The sequence below is a fragment of the Dendrobates tinctorius genome, unplaced genomic scaffold, assembly GCF_039654945.1.
Source record: "Dendrobates tinctorius isolate UK_male_01 unplaced genomic scaffold, ASM3965494v1 ptg000321l, whole genome shotgun sequence".
Lineage (NCBI taxonomy): Eukaryota > Metazoa > Chordata > Amphibia > Anura > Dendrobatidae > Dendrobates > Dendrobates tinctorius.
In genome coordinates, this window is record NW_027361988.1 from 2,167,426 (window position 1) to 2,195,386 (window position 27,961).

The 27,961-nt window shown below is 43.9% G+C and overlaps 1 protein-coding gene across 1 annotated transcript; it reads right to left on the reverse strand.

Moving 5' to 3' along the window:
* Positions 1 to 431: 431 nt before the first annotated feature.
* Positions 432 to 27,887, reverse strand: LOC141073965 (uncharacterized). The gene is made up of 8 exons (XM_073561494.1): positions 27,755 to 27,887; positions 27,574 to 27,671; positions 12,438 to 12,587; positions 12,134 to 12,313; positions 11,928 to 12,051; positions 11,747 to 11,844; positions 11,458 to 11,548; positions 432 to 2,014 (listed from the first exon to the last, which is right to left on the reverse strand). The coding sequence occupies exons 1-8, from the start codon at positions 27,885 to 27,887 to the stop codon at positions 489 to 491; spliced, it is 2,400 nt and encodes a 799-aa protein (XP_073417595.1). The 3' UTR covers positions 432 to 488.
* Positions 27,888 to 27,961: the final 74 nt, after the last annotated feature.

A 27,961-nucleotide genomic window follows, 5' to 3' on the forward strand; every position in this document is an offset into this window, starting at 1 on the left:
TTTGAGGTCTGGGATCTGCCAATATGTGGCTAGTTTTCTGACTGTTCTGAATAACATGATACATGATTTTAGGTTTTTTTTTTTTCTGTTTAGTCTCGCTTGAATAAAGGTCAATATTAAATAGTCTCCTGATGAGTCGCCTTTGGTGAGGACGATGAAACCCGTAGAAATGAGAGGCTTGGAGAGTGAGTGTGTAAATGTCACCTCACCCTATATACTGAGATGTGGGGTACATGTTTTTTCTATTAGTCACCTACTGACTAACCTTCAGGGGGTGAATTATGGGTATAGTTTTATATTTGCAATTAATAAGGTTTAGTTTTTTCCTTTCGTCAGCAAACATGAGGAATGACAAGAGACAACCCATTTAAGAAAATTCCATTTTGGTTAAAACTATTCCAACATTATGAATATAAAAAAGTCTTCTCCCCTATGTGACATCTCTGATGTTTATTAACAGTTGATTTCCAAGTAAAATATTTCCCACATTAAGAAAATGAAAAAGGCTTCTCCTCTATGTGACTGCTCTGATGTCTAACAAGAAGTGCTTTCTGGTTAAAATATTTCCCACATTCTGAACTGGAAGAAGACTTCTCCCCTGTGTGAGTTCTCTGGTGGGTAAGAAAACGTGATTTCTGTGCAAAATATTTCCCACATTTTAAACATGAAAAAGGCTTCTCTCCTGTGTGGATTCTGTGGTGCTTAACACAATCTGATTTCTGTATAAAACATTTCCCACATTCTGAACAGGGAAAAGGCTTCTCCCCTGTGTGAATTCTCTGGTGATTAACACAAGCTGATTTATTGTTAAAACATTTCCCACATTCTGAACAGGAAAAAGGCTTCTCCCCTGTGTGAATTCTCTGGTGGGCAACAAAATGTGCTTTCTGTGCAAAATATTTCCCACATTCTGTACAAGAAAAGGGTTTCTCCCCTGTGTGAGTTCTCTGGTGCTTAACACAATTTGATTTCATGTTAAAACATTTCCCACATTCTGAACATGAAAAAAGTTTCTCCCCTGTGTGAGTTCTGTGGTGCTTAACACAATTTGATTTATTGTTAAAACATTTTCCACATTCTGAACAGGAAAAAGGCTTCTCCCCTGTGTGAGTTCTATGGTGATTAACCAAATCTGATTTCTTGTTAAAACATTTCCCACATTCTGAACATGAAAAAGGCTTCTCCCCTTTGTGAGTTCTCTGGTGCTTAACACAATTTGATTTCTTGTTAAAACATTTCCCACATTCGGAACATGAAAAAGGCTTCTCCCCTGTGTGATCTCTCTGGTGCGTAACACAATCTGATTTTTTGTTAAAACATTTCCCACATTCTGAACAGGGAAAAGGCTTCTCCCCTGTGTGAGTTCTCTTGTGGGTAAGAAAATGTGATTTCTGTCCAAAACATTTCCCACATTCTGAACATGAAAAAGGCTTCTCCCCTGTGTGAGTTCTCTGGTGAATAACACATTGTGATTTCTGGTTAAAACATTTCCCACATTCTGAACATGAAAAAGGCTTCTCCCCTGTGTGAGTTCTCTGGTGGTTAACAAAATGTGATTTCCGTGCAAAATATTTCCCACATTCTGAACAGGAAAAAGGCTTCTCCCCTGTGTGAATTCTCTGATGTGTAACAAAATGTGATTTATGTGCAAAACATTTCCCACATTCTGAACAGGAAAAAGGTTTCTCCCCTGTGTGAATTCTCTGGTGGGCAACAAAATGAGATTTCTTGTTAAAACATTTCCCACATTCTGAACATGAAAATGGCTTCTTTGCTTTAGGAGCAGTTTGCTTTTTATTGCCTCTTTTGTGACTTTGATTTTCCTTAGTAGTCAGTAATGAATCAGAAGATGGGACCTGTTTCATAGGGTCAGATGACAGATCTTTGCTGTGAATGGATGATGATATATCTGGAGTAACAGCAATCACTTCAGCTGTATCTTGTAGGATCTCAAGATCATCAGATTTCAAAATTGAAGATGTCAGTTGTCCCTCTGATCTCCTGGTATAGTCATCTGCTAAGATAAAAACAATTATTTTTTAATAAAATATCCTTGAGTTTTATATTTTTGAACATTTCTACTTAAACTGTCCATAAAAATGGCAAGCTATGTAAAAAAACTTTAATTATTTACCAAGACAATGGATGGATATTGGATGAACCAGTGGTGTGCGGTGTTCAACTGTTTGTTCATTCTGCCTCCCAAATATCGAATAGAAAGAAACCAATCAATGTTATGTAGGCGAAAATAATACCAATTCTCATCTCACAAAAAACAAGTCCCCACTCAGGTCCATCATCTATCAGTGGAAAAACAGAGGTTCCCACACTATTAGTGGCTCAAAGGCTGTTGAAAAGCAACAAGGTTTCTATAAACCAATCCAGCAAAATCCGCTCTCACTTCGGAGTCTTGCAGTGTGCGCAAACAACATTTAGGATCCCTGTATTTAGCAATATTATAGTGAGAAGAACCCACTTAATTTTTGGTGTGTGTCTCCTGGAGCACAATCTGGGCACTATGTGCTGGGTAATAAAATGGCAGATGTGTAATTTTCACTCTCCAACATCCACTGCGTGTTAATTTCTGGAACGTGACTGTGGAGTCAAAATATTCACTCCTCCTAAGGATTATAACCCTCAGTGAATTAATTTATAACATGGAATCACTTTATGGGGATTTCGACTATTCTGGTTTTCTGTCATTTAGTTATATTAGGGCTTCTGCATATGGTGTGTCCAATCTCATCTGGGATCTGTTCCTGCTGTCCAGCTGGAGTAATCTGCTCCCTACTTCAGCCAATTGGAAAGTACCACACCCTACTAAAGCGCAAAGCACATGGCCGGAATCTGCCAGATACAGCGCTGTTCTCCTCTGGTTCAGTCCTCAGTGCTCAGCTTGTGGCTTGTGTATTTGTTTCCTCCTGTGACCATGGCCCGTTTACTGACTACTCTTGTGTCTTCTGATTCTGTCCTTCTGGTTCTGACCCAGCTACCTGACTATTCTTCTTGCCATCTAACACCACAGAATAGCAGGTAACACCATGGTCCAAGCCTAGGGGTCCCAGTGTAAGTCCAGATCCATGTAATTGTGTTAAAGGGCGATGAGCAAGGCAATCCTTGGGATATGGACAGCAGAGAAGATAGAGCCAAGCATGTTCATGGTGGACATCTTTTGAGCTGCCAGGTGACCATGAACAGTGCTCCCAATACATTGTGTCTGCAAACTATTCCAGCTAGATCTGCATTCAAATAGCTAAATGGCGCTCCTTCCCTTCTGAACACTGCCATGTGCCCAGACAGTAGTGTACAACCGTATGTAGGGTATAGTGCGAAGCTGGAAATAATTTGTAAGATCCATTTGTTTTCTATTATCCTTTGTGAAGAATTCCAAACTTACCACCACATAAAGTGACACACGTCAGATATTAATAATGGGGCCTGATTAGGAACTACTGAAATGATCAAACTCCACAGTCTCCATCAGTAATAAATGAGTAACTAGTGGTGAAACCTCTCTGGGGTAATTAGAGTATGGGTCTCGGAGACTTCACAATCTAAACTATCGTAAGCTCCAATATTTTCTGTCAGATGAGTTTCAAGAAGAAATATTAGGCATTTAAAGAGAACTGTGTATAAGGCCGGTTTCACACGTCCTGATATTTCCGGTACCGGAGACGTCCATGTGTGCAATACTTGTGGTACCCGTGTGACAACCATGTGCAGCATCAGTACCACATGGACGGCCGGCAGGGAAGAAGCGCTATAGTAAGCCCTGTTTCCCGGTGGCCGGTGCTGAAGACGCTCTCATCATTCTCCTCTGCTCTGCCGGCAGGGTGAATGATGAGAGTTATATTAAAGTCAGAATGATGACAGCAGGTGGGGGCTTTTGGGACTATTACTCCCTTCAACCTACACCTGCTGCTACTAAGAACAGTGGCAGCAGGAGCGGATGATGGGAGTATTCCTCACCCACTGCCTGCACTATAACTAAGTAAATGAATGAAAAAAACGGCATGGGTTCCCCTGTATTTTCTATAACCAGTCTGGCAAAACTCACAACTGGGGGCTGCAACCCTCATCTGTCAGCTTCAGCAAGGCTGGTTATCAAGAAAAGAGGGGTCCCCACAGTTTTTTTTATTTAATAATTTAAGAAAACGGCCTGGGGTCCCCTCCATTTTTGACAACCAGCCTTGCTAAAGCTGACATCTGGGGGCTGGTATTCTCAGGCTTGTAAGGGGCCATGGATATTAACCCCCCCAGCCTAAAAATAGCAGCACGCAGCTGCCCAGAATAGCCACATCTATTAGATGCTCCAATTCTGGTGCTTTGCCTGGCTCTTCCCACTTGTCCTATAGTGGTGGCAAATGGGGTTCATATTTGTGGGGTTGATGTTACCCTTGTATTGTCATGTGACATCAAGCCCACGGCTTAGTAATGGAGAGATGTCTATAAGACACCTATCCATTTCTAATACTATAGTTATATGGTAAATACACAGCCATAATAAACTCTTTTATTAGAAATAAAGCAAAACGCAGTTTTCGTTTTTTTATTTAAAAATAACCCACAGAATTCTCACGGTGATCTGCTGTGAAGTCACTAAGCTTAAACTGTGGTGACCTCATCACTGACTTTTTCCCATGGTCCTGAGGTCACTGCAGTTCAGCCTGGTTGGAAACCTCAATGTCACTGCTGGTCAATGATGTTGCGCTTACAGCAGCTCATTCACCAGTGGTTCTCAACCTGGACGGTCGCATCTTGGCACCAAACAGGTTGAAAACTAATTATCCCCCAGATAAAGATTACGGCGTGGGACAGAGCGACAGAAAGGTATGGTATATTGTTGTTTTTTATTTTTATTACAGGAGAACGAGCTCTTTGGTGGAAATAGGCGTTAGGTGAGTATAACGGTGTTTGTTGTTTTTAAATAAAAAAGGAAAACTGTTTTATTTTATTTCTAATAAAAGGCTTTATTCTGGCTGTGTCTTTATTTACCATGTAACTATGGGGTTAGTAATGGATAGACACCTTTCCATTACTAAGCCATGGGCTTGATGTCACCTGACAATACAAAGGTGACATCAACCACACAAATATGAACCCCACTTGCCACCACTACAGGGCAAGTGGGAAGAGCCGGGCAAAGTGTCGGAATTGGTGCATCTAATAGATTTGTCTTTTTCGGGCAGCTGCGGGCTGGTTATTGTTTGATCTGTATTTGTAGTTTTCAGTTAATGAGATTCTCGTGCTTCGGGGTGGGTTTGTGGGAGTGGCTGTGGGCGGGTCTTATGTGGTGCTCTACGTACATATTCATCTATATTGGCTTATGACCCTGATCCTTCAGTGACCTGCCCCCTATTTTACATAAAAAACTACATCCAGAAAAATGTCACCGGCAATGGCATCTATAAGTAAGAGATATTACTGAACAGGCGCTGCCAGTGTCATTTGCACATTTTTTGTCTAAGCCTCACAATAGCCACAATATTATAGGCATTATCACCAATAATATCAATGCTATTATATGTATTATGTAATAATGGGGGGCAGGTCAGTGAGGGATCAGTGATCTGTCATAAGCCAATACAGATGAATATGTAATCAGCGCACCACATAAAGCCCCGCCCACAGCCCCACCCCAGTGCCCCACCCACAGCCCCGCCCCAGAGCACGAGAATTTCATGAACTGAAAACTACAAATACAGATTAAACAACAACCACAAGACGGATTTCATCACCAGGTATCATTGTAATCAGTATAACGGCGCTGACCTGACAGTGTCTGTAGGTTACTGAGCACAATCCTGCTGACAGGTTCCCTTTAAATTTAGATCTTAGACATTTGGAAGAGGCGATGGAGAGATTTTTTTCAAGACTATCACGGAGTTACAGACTCACATTAGGCAGGAAGGCCGATCCCACCACAATCAAACTATCATACAGAAGGAACAGGTTAAAAAAAAAAAGACATAGAATAAAAAATGTTACATCCCCAACATCAACGTATGTACAAGGGGAGAACACTAAACTGGAGCTGCACTCATTTATGGTGGACCATTGGAGCCACTATGAGTCCTGACCAGAAGAGTAGAGAAAGACACTATTATTAACCCCTTCATGACCAAGCCTATTTTGACCTTAATGACCAGGACATTTTTTGCAATTCTGACCAATGTCCCTTTATGAGGTAATAACTCTGGACCGCTTCAATGGATCCTAGCGATTCTGAGAATATTTTTTCATGACATATTGGGCTTCATGTTAGTGGTAAATTTAGGTTGATAATTTTTGCGTTTATTTGTGAAAAAATCAGAAATTTGGGGGAAATTTTAAAAATTTCACAATTTTCAAAATTTGAATTTTTATTCTGTAAAACCAGAGAGTTATGTGACACAAAATAGTTACTAAATAACATTTACCACATGTCTGCTTTACATCAGCACTATTTTGGAAACAAAATTTTTTTTTGTTAGGAAGTTATAAGGGTTAAAAGTTGAGCAGTGATTTCTTATTTTTACAACAAAATTTACAAAACCATTTTTTTAGGGACCACCTCACATTTGAAGTCACTTTGAGGGGTCTATATGGCAGAAAATACCCAAAAGTGACACCATTCTAAAAACTGCACCCCTCAAGCTACTCAATACTACATTCAAGAAGATTATTAACCCTTCAGGTGTGTCACAGTGACTGAAGCAACATGGAAGGAAAAAATGGACATTTTAATTTTCCAACAAAAATTTTCTTTTAGCATCAATTTTTTCATTTTTACATGGGCAAAAGGATAAAATGGATCTTAAATTTTGTTGGGAAATTTCTCCTGAGTACACCGATACCTCATATGTGGTCATAAACCACAGTTTGGGTGCACAACAGGGCTCAGAAGGGAAGGAGCGCCATTTGACTTTTTGAATGGAAAATATGCTGGAATATTTAGCGGTTGCCATGTCGCGTTTGGAGAGCCCCTGTGTGCCTAAGCAATGGAGCTCCCCCACAAGTGACCCCATTTTGGAAACTAGACCCCCGAAGGAACTTATCTAGATGTGTGGTGAGCACCTTGAACCCCCAAGTGCTTCACAGAAGTTTATAACGCAAAGCTGTGAAAATAAAAAATCATTTTTTTCCCTCAAAAAATGATTTTTTAGCTTGCAATTTTTTATTTTCACAAGGGTAACAGGAGAAATTGGACCCCAAAATTTGTTGTCCAGTTTGTCCTGAGTACGCTGGTACCCCATATGTGGGGGGAACCATTGTTTGGGCACACATCAGGGCTCGGAATGGAAGTAGTGATGTTTTGAAATGCAGACTTTCAAGGAATGGTCTGCAGTCGTCGTTACATATGCCCCTGATGTGCCTAAACAGTAGAAACCCCCCACAAGTAACCCCATTTTGGAAACTAGACCTTCCAAGGAACTTATCTAGATGTCTGGTGAGCACTTTGAACCCCCAAGTGCTTCACAAAAGTTTATAACGCAGAGACGTGAAAATAAAAAAACATTTTTTTCCACAAAAATAATTTTTTAGCCCCCAATTTTTTATTTTCCCAAGGGTAACAAGAGAAATTAGACCCCCAAAGTTGTTCTGAAATTTTTCCGGAGTACGCTGTTACCTCATATGTTGGGGTAAACCACTGTTTGGGCACACGTCAGGGCTTGGAAGGGAGGGAGCACCGTTTGACTTTTTGAACGCAAAATTGGCTGGAATCAATGTTAGCACCATGTCGCGTTTGGAGACCCCCTGATGTGCCTAAACAGTGGAAACCCCTCAATTCTAACTCCAACCCTAACCCCAACACACCCCTAACCCCAACACATCCCTAACCCTAATCCCAACCCTAACCATAACCCTAACCTCAACACACCCCTAACCCTAATCCCAAAACTGACGATAACCCTAACCACAAGTCTAACCCTAATCCCATCCCTAACCCCAACAAACCCCTAACTCTAATCTTAACCCTAATTCCAACCCTAACCCTAATTCCAACCCAAACCTTAACCCTAATTCCACCCTAACCCTAATTCCATCCTAACCCTAACCCTAATTCCAACCCTAACCCTAATTCCACAATAATCTTAATTCCATCCCTAACCAGAATTCTAACCCTAATTCCAACCTTAACTGTTGTGAGCTCATCTGTTCATTCACCTTTTGTGTCCGAGGATCTCCCTCTTCTGGTGAAGGAAGGTAGTGAGGCTGATTTGGATGAAAGAAACCAAACACCTGATCAGGTGGATTGTGACTGGGTAACAGGAACTTCAGACTGGATATAAGGCAGCCGACGCCCTTCTGAGTGGCTGGTGATTTTCTCTGCTGGATTCTTGGAGACCAGTCTGATTCCTGCTTCCCAAAGATAAGTTTTTGCTCTGCTATTGAACTTATTAGTTTTGGTTCTGTTTACCTTGTTTTTTGAGTTCAGCCATCCCTGGCCGGGGGTGTGCTGGATTCTTAATCCTTGATCAGTGTTCTCTTTTGCTCTGCTTTCAGAATATTCTGAGTGCTGATATAGGGTTTGAAGTCTAGTGACTTCAGGGTCCTTTTTGCTTATCAGTTGTGTTGGTAATATTTTTAGCAGGGTTTTGTCGGATTGCAGACAGCAGCTTTTCTGTCCTGTCCTTTTTAGTTAGCTTGGGCCCCATCGTTTGCTCAACCTATCTTTCTATCTGTGTTAGTGTTTTCATCTTGTTTCACCGTCATTATATGTTGGGGGCTGCCTATTGCTTTGGGGTCTGCTCTGGGGCAGTCAGTTTTTCCCTTTTCTCTCTTTAGGCTTATTTAGATCTCCGGCTGTGACGAGGTGTCTAGGATCACCGTAGGAACACTCCACGGCTACTGCTAGTTGTGTGATAGGATTAGGGGTCTGCAATCCGCTAGTTTCCAACCTCTCTGATTTTCTGGGCTGAGCTTGTGTTTTGTTTTTTCCTCCTCGGTGACTCAATCATAACACCTAACCCTAATTCCAACCCTAACCCTAATTCCACTCTAACCCTAACCCTAATTCCAACCCTAGCCCTAACTCCACCCTAACCCTAATTCCACCCTAACCCTAATGGAAAAATGAAAATAAAAATGTTTTCTTTATTTTATTATTTGTTTCTACCTATGGGCGTATAGAGGGGGGGGTTTATTTACGTTTTATTTTATTTTGATCACTGTGAGAGTTTATCACAGTGATCAAAATGAATGAATCGAATCTGCAGCCGGCAGATTTGAGCGGGCGCACTGCGCATGCGCCCACCATTTTCCAAGATGGCGGCACCCATGATCCGGGACCGCGGGACATCGGGAGCAACAGCGGCACTCGGAAGGTACCGGGGGTTGGGAGGGGATGTGATCGGACTGCGGGGGGAACGGAGGGAAGGCGGGGGGAGCAGATGATGACAGCGGAGGCAGATCTGTCATTCAGTGGCGTGGGGGCAGATCGCCGGTGTGGGGGGGTCGGATCGGTGTCTCCAAGCATGCCCGATGCTACTGCAGCATCAGCCATGGCTGGATTTGTAATATTTCATCAAATTTCATTGATGAAATATTATTATCGCTCTGATTGGCTGTTTCACTTTTAACATCCAATCAGAGCGATCATAGCCACATGGGGGCGAAGCCACCCCCCCTGTGGTGAAGTACAAAGCTCCCTGTGTGTGCGGGTGTGACGACTCCTGGAGTGGACCCTCTGGGTCATGGCACCAACCCTCCCAGGGCGAGCTGGCCTAGTGAGAACCACCCCCTATACAGGGAGTGTCAGGAGCAAGCCCCAGGGGATAAGATACCACGACTGCTGGCACCAGGCGGCCGGTTCACAGGAGACACGAGTGAGTGTGTCTGAAGGAAGGTGCAGGATACTAGGGAATACCAGCTGGATACATGGGTGTGCGCTAAATACAGGATAGTGCAAGACGGGTACAAGTGGGCACAAATGACGTGCAGCGACCAGTACGTCCGGATGTGAGCAAAACAGGACGCGTGCCAGAAACACGACAGAGTACTGAATTGAGCAACAGACGTGCCAAGAGGCGTAACAGAGCACAGGGACAGAGTGAGTGCCCGGAGGCACGGCTGAGCATGAAACAGAGCACAGGATCAGAGTGTGTGCCAAGAGGCACGACTGAGCATGAGACAAAGCAAAGTGAAAGTTCAGAACGTGTGCCAGGAGGCACAATAGAGTACAAAGCAGAGCAGAGGACCTGAATACAGCGCACAGCCAGGCAGGGACACAACCGACTAGGCCAGGAAGCACAACAATAATCAGGGACCTCCCATAGGGAGAGGTAGCCTGATATAGCACATGACCAGTACAGCTTCCGGGTCAGGTCCTAATGCCTGATAGCACATGACCACTACAGCTTCCGGGTCAGATCCTCCTTTACCATAGAGAGGACCGACCTGGAGACAGACCAGACAGGAGCGCGCACGCACAAGCGCGACATGGAGGGAGTGGAAACCTGGGTATGAGAAGTGCGCGTGCTCAGCCGACGGGGCCCCCTGAGCGGCCGCAGTGAGCGCGGCATGACAGCGGATAGGGTGACCTTTCAGTGACCCCGGTCACTCGACCCGCAGGAGGGCAATTATTTCATGACGCCACATAGGCGTCACTGGTCATATTGGCACGGCTTTTCATGATGCCTATGTGGCATCATTGGTCGGGAAGGGATTAAAGAGAAATGAATATTCAAGGCCCTCCAAGCCCATGGGCGTGGAATGCAGTGAATATTCATTTCTCTTTAGCAGTGGGAACAGGAGTTAGCCGCAGCCACCGGCTCCAGCCTCCTGTGACCCGCTGCTCCGCCAGAGCCGGTACATCCGAACTATAAGATGCACCCCCCATTTCCCTCCAGATTTTTGAAGGAAAAAAGTGTGTCTTTAGTCCAAAAAATATGGTAGTTTTAATACAAATTGAAAAGTCAGGATAAAGGGAAACTCTGCTGTTATTGTACAGAAATTCACACTTGGCCTCACTGCACATTTACTATTGTCGATTTTAAAAGGGAAGTTTGGCCAGAAAGACTGGACCTGGTCTTGTAGGGACCATGAGACATTCAGCAGCACAGAAGGGAGAGAAGAGTCATCCGATAAGATCTCAGGGATCTAGGAAGCCAACAGCATCATTACCCTCCGCTTTCTCTTACAGGCCCAGCATAATATTTTTCTTCAAGTGATTTTCTAACCTGTCAGCACATTCTACGTACGCTGTCATTTGGCTTTATAGTTTACAGATCTGGGCAGGTAACGGTCAGCGTCTCCTCAACCCAGGGAGTAGGTGGCTCCTCCAGGTTGTAAGGTCTATAGAAAAGGGCTTTCAATGCCCAAAGTCATTTGCAGTTTTGGTGGAGGAGAATGTTGTGGTCTAGAGGCAAAATGGTGATCATGGTAATACGGCCGGACTACACCACCGATAAAGCAGCCACAGCCGGTGACTGAGAGGAATCTGTGACGTCTCTGCATTCAGTGGTTACTACTCACCTGGGTAGTCATATGTGGCACTCTCCTCTTTACACCACTCATCATCTCTCACATATGTCTCTGTAGTATTAATATGGGTCAGATCTTCACCCTGAAACAAATATTGTAAAAGTCACCAACAGATGGAGAAGTCCCATCTATGATCAGCTCTAATCCTGCCATCTCCACTGTTCTCATCACACAAGTATAAAACATATAATACTGGTGGTTAAAACAAGACTGAGCACAAGACCTTCACAGCCGTCTACACATCAAAGGGGAGATCTCCTGACACCTTCTCTCCATCTACCTGATGATCCTGAGGAGCACTGGGATCTTCTTGTTTACAGTCCTGTGGAAGAAGAGGATGGGGACATCTCTCTGGTGTTGTCCTCTTACTGGATAGATCTGGAGGAAACACATACAGGGACTAAATTCATTCTCTACATACAGATAATTATAGGCCGTGTGTATTTAGTCCTGTCTATTACCTGGTGATGTGAGGGGCTGGGGAACCTTCATTATGACATTCTTGTACAGATCTCTGTGTCCTTCTAAATACTCCCACTCCTCCATGGAGAAATAGACGGCGACATCCTGGCACCTTATAGGAACCTGACACATACAATGATACCGTCATCCCCTGATCCCTTCATAGCGTTACTGTATAATGTCCCAGCATTCCCAGCAGTGTCACCTCTCCAGTCAGCAGCTCAATCATCTTGTAGGTGAGGTCTAGGATCTTCTGGTCATTGATGTCCACATGGATCTGGGGGTGAGGTAGAGGCCCTGTGATTGGGCTCAGGGGTCTTCTCCATCCCTCAGACATAGGGTCCTGACAGCGATCACTAGAGGTCTTCATCACCACTGTGTAATCCTGGTAATGGAGAGACACATTAATAAATCTCACTACAGACATTTCCAGAGTCTTCTCCAGTTCTGTCCATCTGTTATTCCCATAGATAAGAATGATGTAATGTGACGTCATCAGAATCTCTCACCTCTCCAGTGAGACGGAAGAGGATCTCTAGGGTGATATGTAACATCCTCTCCACCATCTTGTCTCTGTCCATATCCATCCTTGATGGGTAAATCAGGAAAATTCTCTTTTGTAGAAGATCTTCACTGAGAGGATCCGATATTGTAGAGACCTGAATGAGAAGATGATGAGCCAATGTAACATCATAAGAATCCTGTGTAATAATACAATTACTGGCGATAATAAGGGAAACATATGAGATTTATTATTTTACAGTGTTTAGTTTTGTTCCCTGACATCCCCCCAGTTCCATCACTCTCATTCCCTTCTTTTGAGGTCCATACCATCAGACTCTTCCGTCCCTTCTCCCTCACAGTAGCGGTCATATACCGGCCTCCAGGCTCACCCACGTCTGTTGTGAGTACATTTGCCCCTTCACCTGTGATGTCTGATGAACTCCCTCTGCTGGTGAAGGGAAGTAGTGAAATTGATTTGGATGGGAAGAACCTGTCATCTGAACAGGTGCAGTGTGATTGGACATCCGGAATCTCTGAGTGGATATAAGGCAGCCGACGCCCTGCAGGGTTGCTGGTGATCCTTTCTGCTCTGAGCTCTGGCATCCAGTTTAGTTCCTGTCTACTAAAAGCTAAGTTTTTGCCCTGATATTATTCCATGAGATTTTGTCTGGTTTACTTAGTGTTTGCGTTCAGCCAGCCCTTGCTGGGACTGGCTGAATTCCATTTTTGTCTCTGATCAGTTGATCTCTTTGCTCTGGTTTTCAGAATATACCTGAGTGCTGATAAAGAGTTTTTGAAGTCTAGCGACTTCAGGGCCTTTTTTCCTATCAGACTGTTGGGACATTTTTGGTAGGGTTTTTGCGGATTGCAGCCAGCATCTTTTCTGTCCTTTCCCATCTAGTTAGTTGGGCCCCATCGTTTGCTCAGCCTGTCTTTCTGTCTGCGTTTGTATTTTCATCTGTTTTTCACCGACAATACATGTTGGGGGCTGTCTATTGCTTTGGGGTCTGCTCTGGGGCAGTTTAGATTTCCTCTTTCTTTCTTTAGGCTTATTTAGCTCTCCGGCTGTGACGAGTGGTCTAGGACCACCGTAGGAACCCCCCACGGCTACTGTTAGTTGTGGTGAATAGGATCAGGGGTCTGCAATCCGCTAGTTACCAACTTCTCAGGTTTTCTGGACTTAGCTTGTATTTTTGTTTTCTCCTCCTCCGGTGACTCATTCATAACAGAATCACCAGCCATACCGCAGATTCTAGGGTACTCAATAGCAGGAAAAAATTGTTTAAAAAAAAAAAAGTGTCAGAATTTTTTTTTTGTGTAGATTTTTTCCTCTATTTCTCTGAGGCCGTAGAGGGATTTTTTTCTTAATGGTGATTAAGCAATTGTCTGATTGTGTGGAGCAGCTCGCTGCTGAAGTGCGGGGAATTTCCGCCTATCTTGCTCATTCACATGCTGCTGAACCAAAGATCCCTACTCCTGATGTGTTTTTTGGGGATCGGTCTAAATTTTTGAATTTTAAGAATAATTGTAAATTATTTCTTGCCTTGAAGCCTAACTCATCGGGGAGCTCTGCGCAGCAGGTTAAAATTGTCATCTCTTTGCTGCGCGGCGATCCCCAGGATTGGGCGTTTTCTTTGACACCTGATGATCCTATTCTGGCTAATGTGGACGCATTTTTGTTGTATGATGAACCTAATGCTATTGATCAAGCTGAAAAGGCCCTGTTGGCATTGAGCCAGGGTCAGGATTCTGCAGAGTTGTACTGTCAAAAATTCCGAAAGTGGGCGGTCCCTACTACCTGGAATGATGGTGCCTTGGCGGCTCTCTTTCGGAAGGGTTTGTCAGAAACCGTAAAAGATACTATGGTGGGATTTCCTGTTCCCTCTGGTCTTGACGATTCTATGTCATTAGCCATATAGGTTGATCGGCGTTTACGTGAACGCAAAACTACACGAGAGGTGTTGCCACCTGCTGAACAAATGTCTGAACCTATGCAATGTGATGGAGTTTTGTCTCGGGCGCAACGTCAGGAGTTCAGAAGGCGTAATAAGCTGTGTTTTTTCTGTGGAGATGCCTCTCATATTATTTCTGTCTGCCCTAAACGAGAGAAACGTTTTGCACACACATTTGCTGTGGGTGGTGTTCAACCTAAGTTTCTTCTGGCAGTTACTTTGATCTGCTCCCTGTCCACATTTTCCGCTAAGGCTTTTGTGGATTCGGGAGCGGCTCTGAACCTGATGGACTAGGATTTTGCTAAACGTTGTGGGTTTCCTATGACACCTCTGCGGACGCCTATCCCTTTGAGGGGTATTGATGCTACTCCTTTGGCGAAGATTAAACCTCAGTATTGGACCCAGGGGGTAATGCGGGTCGCCCCAGACCATCAAGAAAATTGCAGCTTATTGGTGTTGCATAATTTGCATGATACCATTGTTCTGGGTTTTCCCTGGTTGCAAATCCATAATCCAGTTTTGGATTGGAAATCTGTGTCTGTGGTGAGTTGGGGTTGTCGGTGTGCCCTTAGTGACGCTCCTGTTTTCTCCACCTCTCCCTAGTCGCATGATGTTCCTGACTATTTGGCTGATTTTTATGATGTATTTAGTGAGAATGAGTCTGCGTCTTTGCCTCCTCATAGGAGTTATGACTGTGCAATTGAGCTGAGCCCTGGGTGTAAATTTCCCAAGGGTCGTCTTTTCAATTTATCTGTACCAGAGCACGAGTCTATGCGATCCTATATTAAGGAGTCATTGGAGAAGGGTCATATTAGGCCATCCTCTTCACCCTTAGGTGCTGGGTTTTTTTCGTGGCCAAGAAAGATGGTTCATTAAGGCCTTGTATTGACTATCGTTCCCTCAACAAGATTACTGTTAAATATCAGTATCCGTTACCCCTGATTTCTGATCTATTCTCCAGAGTTAAAGGTGCAGCTGGTTTACCAAGCTTGACCTCAAGGGGGCGTATAATCTTATTCGCATTAAGCATGGGGATGAATGGAAGATGGCATTTAATACTCCGGAGGGACATTTTGAGTACCTGTTGATGCCTTTTGGGCTCACTAATGCCCCTTCTGTCTTCCAGTGCTTCATGAATGATATTTTCTCCCCATCCGAACGTAACTATGATGTGGGGAATCGGGAACTGTTGGCCATGAAATGGGCATTTGAGGAGTGGAGACATTGGTTGGAGGGAGCTAGACATCAAGTCGTGGTCCTTACTGACCACAAGAATTTGATTTACCTTGAATCGGCCAAACACTTGAATCCTAGACAGGCTAGGTGGGCCTTGTTTTTCACACGTTTTGATTTTGTGGTCTCTTTTCTTCCGGGCACTAAGAATGTCAAGGCAGACGCCCTCTCTAGGAGTTTCCTTGCTGATTCTCCTGTTGTGACTAAGCCTGCTACCATCTTAGGTGAGGGGGTAGTTCTTTCTGCCATCTCGCCCGATTTAAGACGTGCTCTGGAAGAGTTTCAGGAGGACAAACCTGAGCGTTGTCCCATTGGAAAATTGTATGTTCCAGACCAGTGGAGGAAGAGAGTAATGTCTGAAATTCATTGCTCTGCATTGGCTGGTCATCCAGGTATTTTTGGTACTAGAGATTTGGTGAGTCGGTCTTTTTGGTGGCCCGCCTTGTCTCGTGATGTCAGGAATTTTGTGCAGTCCTGTGGGACTTGCTCCCGGTCTAAACTTTGTTCTCACTCTAGTGGGTTGTTGATGCCTTTGCCGGTGCCCAGGAGGCCATGGACCCATATTTAAGTGGATTTTACCTCTGATATGCCTGTCTCTCAGAGAATGACTTATTTGGGTGATTTGTGATAGATTCTCTAAGATGGTCCATCTTGTACCACTCCCTAAGTTGCCATCTTCCTCAGAGTTGGTGCCCTTGTTTTTGCAACAGGTGGTTCGCTTGCATGGGATTCCTGAGAACATTGTGTCTGACAGAGGAGTTCAGTTTGTTTCTAGATTTTGGAGGACTTTCTGTTCCAAGCTGGGTATTCAGTTGTCCTTCTCCTCTGCGTTTCATCCTCAGACCAATGGGCAGACGGAGAGAACAAACCAGACTTTGGAGCCTTATTTGAGATGTTTTATTTCTGCTGATCAGGATGATTGGGTTTCATTTTTGCCCTTGGCCAAATTTGCTTTAAATAATAGAGCTAGTTCTGCCACTTTGATGTCACCTTTTTTTTTGTAACTTTGGGTTTCATCCTCGATTCTCTTCAGGGCAGGTGGAGTCTTCTGCCTGCCCAGGTGTTGACACTGTGGTGGAGAGAATGCACCAGATCTGGGACCAAGTGGTGGATAAGTTGTCTCTCTCACAGGAAAAGGCCCAGCGGTTTTCCAACCGGCATAGGACCATTGGTCCCCGGTTTAAGGTGGGTGATATGGTTTGGTTGTCATCAAAGAATATCTCTATGAAGGTGGCTTCTCCAAAGTTTAAACCTAGATTTATTGGACCTTACAAGATCTTGGAGATTCTTAATCCGGTCTCTTTTCGTTTGGCTCTTCCTGTTACATTCAAGATCCATAACGTGTTTCATAAGTCTCTGTTGAAGAGGTTTGTTGAGCCATTAGTTCCTGTGGTGGCACCTCCTGACCCTGTATTGGTTGAAGGTAATGTGGAATATGAGGTTGAGAAGATACTGTATTCTCGTCTGGCTAGACGGAGACTCCAGTATTTGGTTAAGTGGAAGGGTTATGGCCAGGAGGATAATTCTTGGGTCCCTGCATCCGATATTCATGCCGAAAGATTGGTTCGTGCTTTTCATTGGGCCCATCCTGATCGCCCTGGTGGCGTGGATGAGGGTTCGGTGACCCCTCCTCAAGGGGGAGGTACTGTTGTGAGTTCATTTTCCCCTTCACCTGTGATGTCTGATGAATTCCCTCTGCTGGTGAAGGGAAGTAGTGAAATTGAGTTGGATGGGAAGAACCTGTCATCTGAACAGGTGGAGTGTGATTGGACATCCAGAATCTCTGAGTGAATATAAGGCAGCCAACGCCCTGCAGGGTTGCTGGTGATCCTTTCTGCTCTGAGTTCTGGCATCCAGTTTAGTTCCTGTCTACTAAAAGCTAAGTTTTTGCCCTGCTATTATTCCATGAAATTTTGTCTGGTTTACTTAGTGTTTGCGTTCAGCCAGCCCTTGCTGGGACTGGCTGAATTCCATTTTTGTCTCTGATCAGTTGATCTATTTGCTCTGTTTTCAGAATATACCTGAGTGCTGATATAGAGTTTTTGAAGTCTAGTGACTTCAGGGCCTTTTTTCCTATCAGACTGTTGGGACATTTTTGGTAGGTTTTTTGCAGATTGCAGCCAGCATCTTTTCTGTCCTTTCCTATCTAGTTAGTTGGGCCCCATCATTTGCTCAGCCTGTCTTTCTGTCTGCGTTTGTATTTTCATCTGTTTTTCACCGACAATACATGTTGGGGGCTGTCTATTGCTTTGGGGTCTGCTCTGGGGAAGTTTAGATTTCCCCTTTCTTTCTTTAGGCTTATTTTGCTCTCCGGCTGTGACGAGGGGTCTAGGACCACCGTAGGAACCCCCCACGGCTACTGTTAGTTGTGGTGAATAGGATCAGGGGTCTGCAATCCGCTAGTTACCAACTTCTCCGGTTTTCTGGACTTAGCTTGTATTTTTGTTTTCTCCTCCTCCGGTGACTCATTCATAACACACGTCCTTGACCACTTTTCAGCCTGTCTGCCGCACTTCATGTCCTCAGAACTACCAACTCTTATCCTGGGAGACTTCAACATCCCCATTAACAGCCCTACTTCCACATCTGCATCCCAGCTTCTATCACTAACCACCTCTCTCGGCCTCTCACAGCGCTCAACCTCTGAGACACACAAAGACGGTAACACCCTTGACCTGGTCTTTGTCCGGCTTTGCTCAATCTCCTACCTAAATAACTCACCACTTCCCCTCTCTGACCACAATATTCTCTCCTTCACGCTCACAAATCCTCGCCCACCCCAGCACACTCCTACCTATCAAACATTCAGAAATCTACAAGCCATTAACCCTCAGACACTTTCAGACTCCCTACAATCTTCCCTATCCCAATCTCCTCTTTTTCCTGTCCTAATCTGGCTGTTCATCACTACAACACACTCTTACAACCACCCTTGACCAGGTAGCGCCCCTCACCCTCAAAACCTCCAAACACAGAGTAAAACAGCCCTGGCTCACACCGCAAACTCAATTTCTCCAGCGATGCTCTAGGAGTGCTGAACGCTGACGGAGAAAAACCTGCACACCAGAAGACTTCATCCACTTCAAATTTATGTTAAGAACCTATAACGCTGCCCTTCACCTCGCCAAACAGACCTACTTCACCACCCTGATCTCCTCACTAGCCAACAACCCCAAGAAACTTTTTGACACTTTTCACTCCCTCCTCTGGCCAAAAGCACAAGCCCCTATCACAGACATTTGTGCTGATGACCTGGCCTCCCATTTTATAGAGAAAATAGATAATATCCGTCAGGACATCCGCTCCCAACCACCAAGTGCTGTGACTCCCATCCCTAATTGCATTTCCCCTGGCTCACTTTCCACATTTGATCCCATCACAGAAGAAGAAGTCTCCAGACTCCTCTCTTCTTCTAGCCCAACTACATGCACTACCGACCCCATTCCCTCACAACTCCTCCAGTCTCTCTCTCCAGTCATCACAACTCACCTAACTACAATCTTTAATCTCTCCCTCTCCTCAGGCATTTTCCCATCCTCCTTCAAACACTCTATCATTCTTCCATTATTAAAGAAACCTGCTCTCGACCCATGATGCACAAACAACTACAGACCAGTCTCCAATCTCCCCTTCATCTCTAAACTCTTGGAGCAACTAGTCTACTGCTGCCTTACCCGTTACCTCTCCCCTCACTCCCTCCTAGACCCTTCACAGTCTGGCTTCCGACCCCTACATTCGACTGAAACTGCACTCATCAAAGTGACCAATGACTTTCTGACAGCAAAATGTAACGGTGAACACTCTCTGCTCATTCTTCTTGACCTTTCTGCAGCTTTCGACACTGTTGACCACCGTTTCCTACTCCATAGGCTCCAGTCACTAGGCATTAAGGAAATCTCTCTCTCCTGGTTCTCTTCCTATCTCTCTGACCGCTCCTTCAGTGTTTTGTTTGCTGGCTCCACGTTATCTCCTCTTCCTCTCGCTGTCGGGGTACCTCAGGGCTCAGTCCTTGGCCCCCTTCTCTTCTCTCTCTACACGGCCCCAATTGGACAGACCATCAGCAGATTTGGCTTTCAGTACCATCTTTATGCTGATGATACACAACTATATACGTCATCCCCTGACCTTACCCCCGCTGTACAACAGAATGCCAGTGACAGACTGTCCGCAGTCTCCAACATCATGTCCGCTCTCTATCTGAAACTTAACCTCTCAAAACCTGAACTTCTTCTGCTCCCGCCATCTACTAACCTCCCTAAATCTGTCATTTCCCTCTCCGTGGGTGGCACCATAATAACACCCCGGCAGCAGGCGCACTGTCTGGGTGTTATGTTTGACACCAACCTCTCCTTCACATCCCATATACAATCTCTTGCCCGCTCTTGCCACTTACACCTAAAGAACATCTCTAGAATCCGCCCTTTTCTCACCAGGGAAACAAAAAAAACCCTCATTGTCACTCTGATCCATTCCCGCCTGGACTACTGCAATGCCCTATTAATTGGCCTCCCCGCTACTCGACTTTCCCCTCTCCAGTCCATACTTAATGCAGCAGCCAGGGTCATCTATCTGGCTAATCGGTACTCGGACGCGTCCGCTCTTCGCCAGTCCTTACATTGGCTGCCCATTCATTATAGGGTCCAATTCAAAGTACTTGTTCTCACCCACAAAGCTCTCCACAGTGCGGCACCCCCCTACATCTCCTCCCTCATTTCCGTCTATCGGGCTAGCCGACCGCTGCGCTCTGCAAAAGACTTTCAACTAACCTCTGCACTAATCCGCGCCTCCCACTCCCGACTCCAAGAATTCTCCAGCGCTGCGCCAATACTCTGGAATGCTCTACCCCAAGAAATTAGGACTATCCACAATTTGCACAGTTTTAAGCCCTCTCTCAAAACACATCTATTCAGAGCAGCCTATCACGTTCACTAATCAAAGTCATTTTATGTGCAAGTGTGAATATGTAGCCCATTCACTATCTCTGTCCCCCACCTTCTCAAGATGGCTGGACCATCATTGTAAATACATCATTGTAAATACACACCTGTACTTTGTATCTCCCCCACCTCATTGTAGATTGTAAGCTCTCACCAGCAGGGGCGGCTGATTTTACTTTAATTATTGTATTGTTAACATTGTTACTTATGACTTGTGTTTTGAAACTGTTAAACTGTAAAGCACTGCAGAATATTTTGGCGCTACATAAATAAAGATTATTATTATTATTTTATCTACTAATAAAACCTATATATTTAGGCCACAGACAACAAGCAGTTTCCTCCTCGGAGTCGGCAGCTGAACACGTTCCTCATAGACTCATCTTCCATAACGCTAATTCTCGTCTCATTACCGACACTGGAATCGGCATTAGCAATACTGCAGGAGAGATTCATTACATGCGACATGAGAAATAACTCCTTCATGATGAGGACGACATCTTCATCTTCTACTGCGGCTCTAGAGACAGATTTGGCCAGAGTCGGTCACTGCCTCCATCCCCACCGGCCGTCTATATGAAGGTTTCCCATCTTCCCCGCACTGGAATCTTCTCTCACGTTAGATCTCAGCTCTGAGTCACACACAGAAGTTTGAGGCTTTTAGAAAAGATTTTTTGTTTCCACAAACACAACGGACAGAAATGATCTGATCCCAAAGTCTCCATGTACAGTGATTTATGGGGATTATTTCTGGCCTTAGGCTTTCCTATATTACAAGAAAAACTCCAGAAAAAGCCGATATTAAAATGTTTCTAAAGAAAATTGGCTCCAACAATTCTTGTAAGAAGAAAAAAATAACAAAAAAGCAGAAGACACATTTTATAATTTTTGACATGTTAAACATTTATTAAAAAGAAATTAACTCTTTTTTGCCCCAGAACAAAGATGTACACCGCAGGGACGGCACAGGAGGGGCTGCAACAAAAACCCTGAAAAGCAAACATGACATCTAAGAAGGTGTGACAGAGTTTGGCTGAATGCCCCCCGCCTCCAAGTACTCGATAGTATGGGGCGGCCTAGTTACTCCGATACTTACATGCCTAATAATGGGGTCTGGGCTGCAATGTATGAAGGTCTATTAGGCCGGGCCAGAGGCAGCGTCCAATAAGTTACCTTATAACACCCCCATACACATTAGGCTAAAGTTACATGAAAGCACTGACTTCGGGGGATTGGCCGACCATATAATGTATTTGGGGGCCTCCCGACAGATGATGTCAGGGCAGAGAAGGATCTGACATCCTGAATTTCAGAGGATTATCCGTCTGTTCTTCCTGTAGATAATCCTCCTCTAGAGGAGTCTGGAGGCGACTCTCTCATACAGACCACAGGAAAGCTGGAATATTTGTGTGTATGGGGGAGTCGGGAGAGATCACTGTCTGCCAAATGACTGTTCAGCCAACTCTGATCTCATGTGTATGGGGCCGTTAGTATTATGTGGCGACCCTGAGGGTTCAGTCGCCACAGAGGTACTGCACCTCCTCCTGAGGTGTGGTACCCCACTATCCAGGTAAGGTGGAGACACCTGACCACACTCCAACACCGGCACCCCCACACCACAAAGTAGTGTAGCAAAGCACCCTTTGGTGGCTCCCTGCTTGGAACACGAAACGTGCTGGGAGGCGGGTGGAGTTTAGTTTGCACTCAAAAGAGCGGGAAGAGTTTAGGATTTGGTCAGTCTGACAGAGTCAGAGGAGGAGAGAAGATCCCCGGAGTGGGATGGATGGAAGGAAGTGCTGCAGCCGACCTCAGTGACCTGGGTCCGCTGGCACAGGAAAGAGACATTATAGAAAGCCTGAATCTCCATGAGAAGGAAAGGATTGTACGGAACGTAAGGAGAGGAGGACTAAGGATTAGGGTTAGAGGAGAAGCCTTCCCAAGTTCACAGCGCAAGGCCGGGGTCCGGTCCCCGAGGTTGTATGGATACTAATGGTCCTGCAGCAGACACCGGCGGAATAGTAGTTGTCACCACTTTATTCCTACCCAAGACTTGCATCGTGAGTGAGCCGGGACTAGGTAGTAAGGAGTCCCCGAAGCAGGCTACTAGCTGTCTGCCGTACAAGTAGAGTTCATAGGAACATCTGACAGGAGGAACTCCAGTGTAACTCAGTACTGTGAGTACTTCACTATAGGCGCAACAAGGGAGACATTCAGAAAAGGCATATGTTGGCGGAGTGTTGGAAAGGAGTACTTCATCTTGCCTGGAAGTTGGCTGAGCTCCTGACCCAGAGGACAGCACGGATGCAGGCCCTTGTACCACAACAGACTGTGAGTAAAGCTTTGGAACTACATTCCCTGGTGTCCTCCACTTATTCCTGCGTCCACCTGCTCAGCACTGCTACATCCCTCGCGCCTGACACTGCACCATCTACGTGTCACTTCACCTACACTGCCCTTGGACTACAGCCCTGCCTGTTGAGGGCTATTACATCATTGCTGCACCACACCATCTGTCCCAGAGGATCTGTCTGCAGCGTCGGCTTAACATCTTCATTGCCGAACACCACAGGTGGCGTCACGAATAGTGTTGAGCGATACCATCCGATATACAGAAATATTGGATCGGATTGGATCGGCCCGATACCCAAAAAAGTATCGGTATCGCCGATTCCGATACCGGAAGTCCCATTCAAGTCAATGGGACATAAATATCGGAATTAAAAAAGCCCCTTTCTTTCCTTGTACATCCAGTTCGGGAGGGGGCAAGAGTGTGGGCGGTGCGTGGGCAGACACTGTGCGTGTCTGTGTGTGCGGGCGGGGTCTGTATGGGCCTCTTGGGGGTCTGTACGGGCCTGATGGGGGTCTGTGCGGCCTTCCGGCGGTCTGTGCGGGCCTCTCGGGGGTCTGTACAGGTCTGATGGGGGTCTGTGCGGGCCTTCCGGCGGTCTGTGCGGGCCTCTCGGGGGTCTGTACGGGCCTTCCGGCGGTCTGTGCGGGCCTGCCGGGGGTCTGTGCGGGCCTGCCGGGGGTTGTGAGTATGTGCAGGCATCGTCCGATGGGACTACAAGTCCCATCGGGCTATGACTGCTACAATGACAGTGATTGACACATTAGCCAATGATGGGACAGTAGTAGTCCCATCATCCGGCTAATGTGTTGAAGGTAAAAAATAAAAAACATACATACTACATACATACTACAGACATACTACATATATACAACATTCATACAACATACATACATACATACTTCATATATACTACATTAATACAACATACATACATACATACTACATACTACATGCATACTTCATATATACTACATTAATACAACATACAGACATACTACATGCATACTACATATATACAACATTCATACAACATACATACTACATACATACTTCATATATACTACATTCATACAACATACATACATACTACATATATACAACATTTATACATACTACATACATACTACATATATACAACATTCATACAACATACATACTACATACATACTTCATATATACTACATTCATACAACATACATACATACTACATATATACAACATTTATACATACTACATACATACTACATGCATACTTCATATACCGTATACTGCATTCATACAACATACATACATACTACATACATACTTCATATATACTACATTCACACAACATATATACTACATACATACTTCATATATACTACATTCATACAACATACATACATATATACAACATTCATACAACATACATACATACTACATACTTCATATATACTACATTCATACAACATAGATACATACTACATACATACTACATATATACAACATTCATACAACATACATACATACTACATGCATACATACTACATACATACAACATACATACTACATTCATACAACATACATACATAGTACATACTACATACATACTACATACAATACATTCATACAATACATACATACTACATTCATATAACATACTACATACATACTACATACATACAACATGCAACATATATACTACATACATACTACATACAATACATTCATACAATACATACATACTACATTCATACAACATACTACATACATACAACATGCTACAGACATACATACAACATACATACATACAACATACATACATACTACATTCATACAACATACATACATACAACATGCTACAGACATACAACATACATACTACATACAATACATTCATACAATACATACATATAGACATACAGTACATATAACATAGAGTACATACTCACCATCACTTGTCACTTTGTTCCCCGAAGCCAGTGTCATCTATGGAAAAAATTAGAAAATAACAAACAAGCGATATACTCCCTGATCCGCAGAAATCCACGAGGGTCCCACGCCGATTTCCTGTGGAGAACAGCAGCATCAGCTGATGCGACCGCTCTCCAGGGGGCTCCAGGAATCCAATGACGGGAGGTAGGTACCGTCCGCACTGTATTCCTCCGCCACTGTAAAAAAAAATAGTCCCTAGTCTCACTTTATGGCAAAAGCTGCGTGGGAACTTTCTCACACAGCAATGCCAAAAGTGAGACTAGGGACTATTTTTTTTACAGTGGCGGAGGAATACAGTGCGGAAGGATACCTACCTCCCGTCATTGGATTATTGAAGCCCCTAGAGAGCGGTCACATCAGCTGATGCTGCTGTTCTCCACGGGAAATCGGCGTGGGACACTCACTCGTGGATTTCTGCGGATCAGGGAGTATATCGCTTGTTTGTTCTTTTCTAATTTTTTCCATAGATGACACTGGCTTTGGGGAACAATGTGACAAGTAATGGTAAGTAAGTACTCTATGTTATATGTACTGTATGTCTATATGTATGTATTGTATGAATGTATTGTATGAAGTATGTATGTTGTATGTCTGTAGCATGTTGTATGTATGTAGTATGTATGTATGTTGTATGAATGTAGTATATATGTAGTATGTATGAATGTATTGTATGTAGTATGTATGTAGTATGTTGTATGTCTGTATCATGTTGTATGTATGTAGTATGTATGTATGTTGTATGAATGTAGTATACATGTAGTATGTATGTATTGTATGAATGTATTGTATGTAGTATGTATGCAGTATGTATGTAGTATTTATGTTGTATGTCTGTAGCATGTATGTAGTATGTATGTATGTTGTATGAATGTAGTATATATGTAGTATGTATGTATTGTATGAATGTATTGTATGTATGTATGTTGCATGTATGTAGTAAGTATGTAGTATGTATGTATGTTGTATGAATGTAGTATATATGTATGCAGTATGTATGTTGTATGAATGTTGTATATATGTAGTATGTATGTTGTATATATGTAGTATGTATGTAATGTATTGTATGTATGTATGTTGTATGTAGTATGTATGTAGTATGTATGCTGTAAGTATGTAGTATGTATGTATGTTGTATGAATGTAGTATATATGTATGTTGTATGAATGTAGTATATATGTAGTATGTATGTAGTATGTATGTTGTATATATGTAGCATGTATGTATTGTATGAATGTATGAATGTATTGTATGTAGTATGTATGTATGTTGTATGAATGAATGTATGTTGTATGAATGTAGTATATATGTATGTAGTATATATGTATGTTGTATGAATGTAGTATATATATAGTATGTATGTACAGTATGTTGTATGAATGCAGTATATATGTAGTATGTATGTTGTATGAATGTAGTATATATGTATGTATGTAGTATGTATGTTGTATGAATGTAGTATGTATGTAGCATGTATGTAGTATATATGTATGTTGTATGAATGTAGTATATATGTAGTATATATGTATGTTGTATGAATGTAGTATATATGTAGCATGTATGTAGTATGTATGTATGTCGTATGAATGTAGTATATATGTAGTATGTATGTATGTTGTATGAATGTAGTATATATGTAGTATGTATGTAGTATATATGTATATTGTATGAATGTAGTATATATTTAGTATGTATGTAGTATGTATGTATATTGTATGAATGTAGTATATATGTAGTATGTATGTAGTATATATGTATGTTGTATGAATGTAGTATATATGTAGTATGCATGTAGTATGTTTTTTTTTTTTTACATTCAACACATTAGCCGGATGATGGGACTACTACTGTCCCATCATTGGCTAATGTGTCAATCACTGTCATTGTAGCAGGCATAGCCCGATGGGACTTGTAGTCCCATCGGACAATGCCTGCACACACACACAACCCCTGGGAGGCCCGCACAGACCACCGGCAGTCTACACAGACCCCCGGCAGCCGGTACAGACCCCCGGCAGGCCCGTACAGTCCCCCGAGAGGCACGTACAGACCCCCGGCAGGCGCGCACGGACCCCATCAGGCCCGTACAGACCCCCGAGAGGCCCGTACAGACCCCCGAGAGGCCCGCACAGACCACCGGAAGGCCCACACAGACCGCGCATCATGATGCGCACAGACCGCGCATCATGATGACATCATTTCAGCAGCCAATCACAGCCACAACAGTGGCTCATTGCATTATGGGGACTTCCAATTCCGGTATCCGATATTGAAAAAATATTGGTACTCGGTATCGGAATTCCGATACAGCAAATATCGGCCGATACCCGATATTTGCAGTATCGGAATGCTCAATACTAGTCACGAATCATTCATTCATAAACTGTAACTATCAGAAGCACACTGAACACATTCCCTCTTTACAATGCGCGCCCAGGGCCACGGGCCAGGTCCCAGCTGCCGTGACATCTCCCATTGAAGCTCATCGGGCCCGGTACTGAGTACCCCGCCAGCCCTGGGAGGGCGACCCAACTACACTGACAGGCAGTGATGATACACGGCACTACAGTAGTACAGGGCATCACCGGAGCCATCAGAGGCTTGTATGTTGTATGATCGCACTGATCAGAGGGGTTTAAAAAAGGTTTAAAGTGGAAAAATATCACAGTTTCAGCAACAAGAAATATCTGTCATCTACCTGATGATGCTGAGGAACACTGGGATCTTCTTGGTTACAGTCCTGTGGAAGAAGAGGACGGGGACATCTCTCTGGTGTTGTGCTCTTACTGGATAGATCTGGAGGAAACACATACAGGGACTGAATTCATTCTCTACATACAGATAATTATAGGCCGTGTGTATTTAGTCCTGTCTATTACCTGGTGATGTGAGGGGCTGGGGAACCTCCATTATGACGTTCTTGTACAGATCTCTGTGTCCTTCTAAATACTCCCACTCCTCCATGGAGAAATAGACAGCGACATCCTGACACCTTATAGGAACCTGACACATACAATGATACCGTCATCCCCCCGATCCCTTCATAGTGTTACTGTATAATGTCCCAGCATTCCCAGCAGTGTCAC

Bases quoted from the DNA above. Each gene is read 5' to 3' on its own strand.
- LOC141073965 (XM_073561494.1), bottom strand. From the start codon at position 27,887: ATGTGTCAGGTTCCTATAAGGTGTCAGGATGTCGCTGTCTATTTCTCC. The intron at 27,672-27,754 runs GTAATAGACAGG...TGTTTCCTCCAG, and splicing joins CCAGCCCCTCACATCACCAG to ATCTATCCAGTAAGAGCACA. The intron at 12,314-12,437 runs GTGAGAGATTCT...CTCCATTACCAG, and splicing joins TCTTCCGTCTCACTGGAGAG to GATTACACAGTGGTGATGAA.